Here is a 6,988-nt window from a genome sequence, read left to right as displayed (position 1 = left end):
GATAGAGAAAGAAAAGAGAGACAAAGAGTGAGAAAGAGAGGGGAAGAGAAAGAGCAGACAGCTCTTCCTCTGTCTCCCTCTCTTTCTCCCCCTCTCTCTCCTTCTCTCTGTCTCTCTCTATCTGTCTCTTCTTCTGTCTGTCAGTCACTCACACACACACTCACCCCCTCCCCTCCTCTCTCTCCCTGCCACTTTCTGTCACACTCTTCCTCTCTCTGTCTGTCTGTCTGTGTGTATGTCTGTCTGTGTGTGTCTGTTTGTGTGAGCGTGTGTGTGTGTGTCTGTGTGTGAATGAGTGTCGGTGTGAGTGTGTCTGTGAGAGTGAGTGTGTCTGTGTGAGAGTGTGTGTGAGTATGTGTCTGTGTGTGAGTGTCGGTGTGTGTGTGAGTGTATGTGCGTGTGTGAGTGTGTGTGTGTGTGTGTGTGTGTGTGTACACTCCGTTTGAAATGCTGTGAAATTGGATTTGCTGGCCTGCACTGCTTGAAATGCTGTGAGATTGGATTTGCTGCCTGCATTCTACATGGAGTGCTATGAGGTTGGACTTGCGACCTGCATTCTGCTTGGAGTGCTGTGAGGTTGCATTTGCTGCCGTCACTCCGCTTTGAATGCTGTGAGGTTGGATTTGCGGCCTGCAATGGGAACCTAATAGGCAGGAATGGCTGCGCTGTCGGAGAGCCACTAAGACTTACTGAGCCTGAGTTACTGAGCTGCCAGCCTGAGCTGCGAGGCCTGAGTGACTGAGCTGCCAGCCAAAGAATCTATTCGGCCCACAATGTCCATACTAGCCCTCTGGAAACCAGCCCCTTCGGCCCATAACAACCATCCTAGCGATCCAGAAAGCCCTCCCCCCCTCCTCCACTGGCCAGCAATATTGGAATTGGTGGAGAGGTGGAATATTGCGTTGGGGGACCAGCCCTCCCGTGTGAAGCTGCTACCCAACGGCTCCCACCTAGTCTAGTTCTCTTTTAAATTTGACTGATTTGTGTTTTTCAGCAAATCTCCATTTTTAATTTACGAACCAAACTTGTCCAAATTAACCTATTTCACAGGTACATACGTAAGGGAAAAATGCGCCAACATTTTCTTAAAAAAACCCACTTTAAATGCCTTTAAGTTTTTGGGCCAGTGGCAGCCAGCTGGTACTGTGAGCAGTCGGCTGTGTGCTGCTTGGCTCACTTTTGCATGTTCACTTGGGTACAGTATGAATGAGAAGATGCTGGTATTGTTGATTGTCTGCTCCACGAGAGGGGCAAGGGGGGCTTATATTAGGAACACTATTCCATCCGTTTCCCACCACGGATGGCTGACCTGCTGAGTTCTACCGGCACTCTGGAGGGGAATGGACGGGTGACGTGTTGGGGCTGGACACTGCTGTTCCTCCAGCTTGTGTGTCACCTTGTAAAAGTTCATTTTTTAAAAAGCAGATCGCAACAAACATGTTAAAGGTAAACCATGGCAATCTTTAATTAATTCGTCAGACGGGAGAGGCAAGATTTACAAAGAGCACAAACGTTGCTCAGTGCTTCTCAGGCTCCACACTCTGAATAAAGGAAAGTCAACGCAATTATACATTTTTCTTATCAGTAAAACACTCCTACCAAGTCTGAATATGGCATGACTGAAAGATTCTGTAGCCTTTCAGAATATAGGAAAAGCTGGGTCCAAATCACACTCATTCAATAACAAGTTATTATTTATCTCTGCAGCTTCAGCTATTTTTTTCAATCTTGGCTTCTTCATGGCCTTGAAAGAAGCACATGTTATTACGCAGGCTTCCATCTTAATGCCTTTATTAAAAACACAACCTGTGCCCCATATTGTGTTGCATATAATTTGCAAAGTCATTCAGACTTGGCACCGAGCCATTCCTTTGTTCTACTAGACCATTCTTTTGTAGAACTCCATTTTAGATTTGACTATTAGCTCTTTCAACCTCACTCTGGCAATGGAGGAGGCCCAGGATAGAAAGATCAGTGTGGGAGTGGGAAGGAGACTTTAAATGGTTGGCAACCGGGAGATCCAGCAGGCCTTGGCGGACTGAGTGTAATGGGAGTGTGAAATGCACGCCTAGTCTAGATACAAGGAGAGTGTGTTTGAGAGAAAGAGCGTGTGTGAGAATGTGTGTGTGAGAGAGTGCGTGTGAGAATGTGTGTGTGAGAGAGAGCATGTGTGTGAGAGCGTGTGTCTGAGTGCGTGTGTGAGAGAGCAAGAGAGACAGAGTGTGTGTGAGAGAGGGAGTGTTTGTGTGTGAGAGAAAGAGAGAGGGGGTGTGTTTGTGTGAGAGAGCATGAGTGTGTGTGAGAGAGGGGAGTGTGTGAGAGTGAGAGAAGGGGAGCGTTTGTGTGTGTGTGAGAGAGAGAGACAGGGAGAGAGAGGGAGTGTGTGAGAGACAGGTAGCGAGAGAGGGAGTGTGAGGGGGAGAGGAGGGGGGCACGAGAGGGTGGAGTGGAGAGAATTTGTGTACGAGTGGGGGAGAGAAAATAAGGATATATTAGGGTGTGAAATAAGGCGAGAGGAATGTATATGTTCAACTTTAAGGGGCATTGGTCAGGTAGCATTTGGAGGATTGCAGACAGTTCTGGTCACTCCATTACAGGACTGATGTGGAGGCTTTGAGGAAGGTGCAGAGATAAAAACAAGGAACTGCAGATGCTGGTTTACAAAAAAGGATACAAAGTGCTGGAGTAACTCAGCGGGACAGGCAGCATCTCTGGAGAGAAGGAATGTGTGAGTGAAGAAAAGACCCAAAACAATACCCATTCCTTCCAGCATTTTTTGTTTACCTAAACAGCGCCTATCTATCCACGTGGCGGTGTGCCAGCAGGCTGGAAGAGCGGGCAAAAGCCTTGCCACAGAGCGGGCAGGTGAAGGGGCGATGGCCGGTGTGGACTCGCCGGTGCTCCAGCAGGTGGTCAAGGCGGGTGAAGCCCTTACCACAGGACGGGCAGGGGAAGGGGCGCTCACCGCTGTGGGTACGCCGGTGCTGCCACAGGCTGGACATGTGGGTGAAACCCTTGCCACACTCAGCGCACACAAAGGGTCTCTCTCCGGTGTGTAACCGATGGTGCTCCCGCAGCCCCCATGCTCTCTTTTCACAGTGGGAGCAGCTGCTCGCCGGCATGGATCCGCCGGTGCTGCCGCAACCCCCGTGAGCTGTCAAACTCCTCACCGCAGTACGGGCAGTCGTAGGGCTGGCCACTGGTGTGCACGCGCTGATTAGACGGGGCACGGGAGGCCATGGCAAAGCTCTCTCCTCACACCTGGCTGGGGACGGGACGGTCGCCGGCGTGCACCCGCTGGTGGGAGAGCAGCCTGGAGGAGCGGGAAAAGCCCTTGCCACACTGGGCGCAGGTGTAGGGGTGCTCGCCGGTGTGGGTGCTCTGGTGCTCCAGTAGGTTGCTGGAGCGGGTGAAGCCCTTGCCGCACTGGGCGCAGGCGTAGGGGCGCTCGCCGGTGTGGGTGCGCTGGTGCACCAGTAGGTTGCTGGACTGGGTGAAGCGCTTGCCGCACTGGATGCAGTTGTGGGGACGCTCGCCAGTATGGGTGCGCTGGTGCAACAGCAACTTGCTGGAGGAGGTGAAGCCCTTGCCGCACTGGATGCAGGTGTAGGGGCGCTCGCCAGTGTGGGCGCGCTGGTGCTCCAGCAGGTGACTAGACTGGGTGAAGCCCTTGCCGCACTGGATGCAGGTGTAGAGGCGCTCGCCAGTGTGGGTGCGCTGGTGCAACAGCAACTTGCTGGAGGAAGTGAAGCCCTTGCCGCACTGGATGCAGGTGTAGGGGCGCTCGCCAGTGTGGGCGCGCTGGTGCAACAGCAGGCTGGCGGAGCGGGAGAAGCCCTTGCCACACTGGGCGCAGTTGAAGGGACGGTCGCTGGTGTGCACACGCCTGTGCTTCTTCAGCGCTGGTGCCGACTTGAAGCCTTTGCCGCCATCGGAGCTGGTGAAGGGCCGCTCACTGCTGTGCACCCGCCGGTGCACCTGCAGCCCCGACAACTGGGCAAAGCTCTTGCCGCAGGTGGAGCAGCGATAGGGCTTCTCGCCCGTGTGCACCCGCCGATGGATCTTCAGCTCATTCGCCATCTTGAAGCTCTTGCCGCAGTCGGAGCAGGTGAAGGGCCTCTCGCTGGAGTGCACGCGTTTGTGCCGTGGCAGGGTACTGAAGCTGGTGAAGCTCTTGTCGCACTCCGAGCAGTGGAAGGGGCGTTCTCCCGTGTGCACCCGCCGGTGGGTCTCCAGCTCGCTCGGGTACTGACAGGCCTTGCCACACACGTCGCACTCATAACGCTTCTCCTTTTTGTGCCCCGTCATGCGGTCCTCCATCGTAGCTCAGCCCGCACACCAAGTAGATTGGGGGGAGGGGGGGTGGGGGAGGCTCACCCTGGCCGCCCTCAATGGCCGCTCAAGTCCCCGTCACACCGTCCACAGCAACGGCTCCTAAACCCTGCAGGAGGGGAACACAGAGGGTCAACAAGTTGGCAAACAGCATATTATTAACACATATTGGGTGCGTTTATGGCGGAGGAATCCGTTATATAATTCTGCGCGGCACAGTGGCTCACCGGTACAGTTGCTGCCTCACCGCCAGAGACCCGGGTTCGATCCTGACTACGGGTGCTGTCTGTGTGGAATTTGTACGTTGTCTCCTTGACCTGCTTGGGTTTTTACTCCGGGTGCTCCGGTTTCCTCCAACATTTCAAAGACGTTCATGGTTGTAGATTAATTGGCCTCCGCAAAATTGTTAAATTGTCCCTAATGTGCGTAGGATAGTTCTAGTGTACGAGGTGATCGCTGGTCGGCACGGACTTCTCGGGCCGAAAGACCTGTTTCCGCGCTGCATCTCTAAACTAAACCAAAGGGTCTCGACCCAAAATGTCACCCAATCCTTCTCTCCACAGATGCTGCCTGGCCCGCTGAGTTATTCCAGCACTTTTTGTCCATCTTCTCCACAGATGCTGCCTGTCCTGCTGAATTACTCCAGCACTTTGTGTCTATCCACAGATGCTGCCTGACATGCTGAGTTACTCCAGCAGTTTCTCTCTCTCTCTGTCTCTCTCTCTGTATGTTTTTTTCTCTCTCTCTATCTCTGTCTCTGCCTCTCTCTCTGTCTCTCTCTCTTTGTAACTCTCGCTTTCTCCCTCTCTATATCACTGTCCCTCTCTCTCTGTCACTCTTTCTCTCTGTCTCTCCCTCTCAGTCTCTCTCTCTCGCTCTCTCTCTCTCTCTCTCTCTCTCTCTCCATCTCTATCTCTCTGTCTCTCTGTCTCTTTCTCTCTATCAGTTCAATTCAATTTTCAATTTAAAAACTTTATTGGCATGATAAAAAATACATTGTTATATTGCCAAAGTATAAAACATGACATACATATTTAAGATGCATAAGTATAAATACAAGTATACAGTGCATGGATATATATATCGCTGTACATAAACTCGCAATAGGCCTATAGCCCTTTATTGATTGCTACACGTTCTTGTAGATGTAAGCAGTACAACACAATAGCAAGTTTAGCAATTCAATATTAATTTCTTAGTGTCAGTTAATGTCAATGAGTGTGTGCGTACATGTGTGCATGTTGGTCATTCACCGTATCTCAGGTTATGGCATGCTGTTACATATTGTGCACCAAGATGTACCGTATTTCCTTCGCCAAGGATTATTCTTAGTTTTGATGTATCATCTAGTTCTTTAAAGTCAGGGGTCGCCACACTGAGTTTGTCAAAGTATGCTTTCCTTGTTTTGTCAAATTTTTTGCATTTTAGGAGGAAGTGCACCTCTGTTTCAACCTCATCTGTCAAACAGTGGCCGCATATTCTGTTTTCTCTTGGTTGCCAGAATCTCTTCTGTCTTCCTTTGTCAACTGCCAAATAGTGGTCACTTAATCTGTATTTGGTGAGGGTCTGTCTCTGCTTTATGTCTCTAACAGTTGAGAGATAGTCTGCCAATTTATTATCTCTTTTTAGGGCACGGTAACATTCTAATCTGCTTTGGCTTTTGGTTTCTTTATCCCAATGTTCCAAATACGTTTCTTTACATTTTTGATAATTTGGTTAATTCTAACTGGTCTCTGTCTATTTCTCTGTCTCATTCTCTCTCTCTTTCTATCTCTCTCTCTGTCACTATCTCTCTGTCTCTCTCTCTCTCTGTCTGTCTTTATCTCTGCATCTCTCTGTCTCTCTCTCTCTCTGTCTGTCTCTCTCTCTCTCTCTCCCTGTCTATCTCTCTCGCCCTCTCGATCTCTTCTTTCTCTCTGTATCTCTCTTTCTCTCTGTGTCTGTCTCTCTCTCTCCCTCTCTGCTTCTCTATCTGTCACTCTTTCTTTCTCTCTCTCTCTTCTCTCTCTTTAGGTCTCTGTCATCTCTCGTGGTTTACCTCCCTCTCTCTGTCTCTCTGTCTCCCCGTCTCCCGTGTCTGTCTCCCCCCACCCCTCCGCTCTCTCTCTCCTATGGCTCTGTTCCCTCTCTCTCTCGCTCTCTCTTCTCTCTCTGTCTGTTCTCTCTCATCTCTCTCTCTGTCTCTCTCTATCTCTGTCTCTGTCTCTCTCTCTGTCTCTCTCTCTGTCTCTCTCTCTGTCTCTCTCTCTGTCTCTCTCTCTCTCTCTCTCTCTCTCTCTCTCTCTCTCTCTCTCTCTCTCTCTCTCTCTCTCTCTCTCTCTCTCTCTCTCTCTCTCTCTCTCTCTCTCTCATTCTCTCTGGGACAGAGGATTTGGGTGAAAATAGACCCATTCCTGCCAACCGTGGGCCTAACTGCAGACAGATACATAACGTACTCAACACATAGGACAGGAAAGAGAAATGATCTGCAAATAGAAACGCCATTGTCCAAGACAGATATTTGTAAGGACACGCTCTTTGTAAGAACCGCAATGGAATGGAATAAACGAGGCAACAATATCGTCTAAATGTTTAAGGAACTGCAGATGCTGGAAAATCGAAGGTAGACACAAAATGCTGGAGTAACTCAGCGGGTGAGGCAGCATCTATGGAGCGA

General features: G+C 50.5%; 1 protein-coding gene across 1 annotated transcript; it reads right to left on the bottom strand.

The window, feature by feature from the left end:
* Positions 1–3,209: 3,209 nt before the first annotated feature.
* Positions 3,210–4,424, bottom strand: LOC116969594 (zinc finger protein 551-like). Its single transcript, XM_033016424.1, has one exon. The coding sequence runs from the start codon at positions 4,318–4,320 to the stop codon at positions 3,256–3,258; it is 1,065 nt and encodes a 354-aa protein (XP_032872315.1). The 5' UTR covers positions 4,321–4,424; the 3' UTR covers positions 3,210–3,255.
* Between the last annotated feature and the right edge of the window lie 2,564 nt (positions 4,425–6,988).

Source organism: Amblyraja radiata, unplaced genomic scaffold (genome assembly GCF_010909765.2).
Source record: "Amblyraja radiata isolate CabotCenter1 unplaced genomic scaffold, sAmbRad1.1.pri S89, whole genome shotgun sequence".
Taxonomy (NCBI): domain Eukaryota; kingdom Metazoa; phylum Chordata; class Chondrichthyes; order Rajiformes; family Rajidae; genus Amblyraja; species Amblyraja radiata.
The sequence above is the reverse complement of the archived record's forward strand: the minus strand, read 5'-3'. Positions and strand labels throughout refer to the sequence as shown.

Bases quoted from the DNA above. Each gene is read 5' to 3' on its own strand.
- LOC116969594 (XM_033016424.1), bottom strand. From the start codon at position 4,320: ATGGAGGACCGCATGACGGGGCACAAAAAGGAGAAGCGTTATGAGTGC.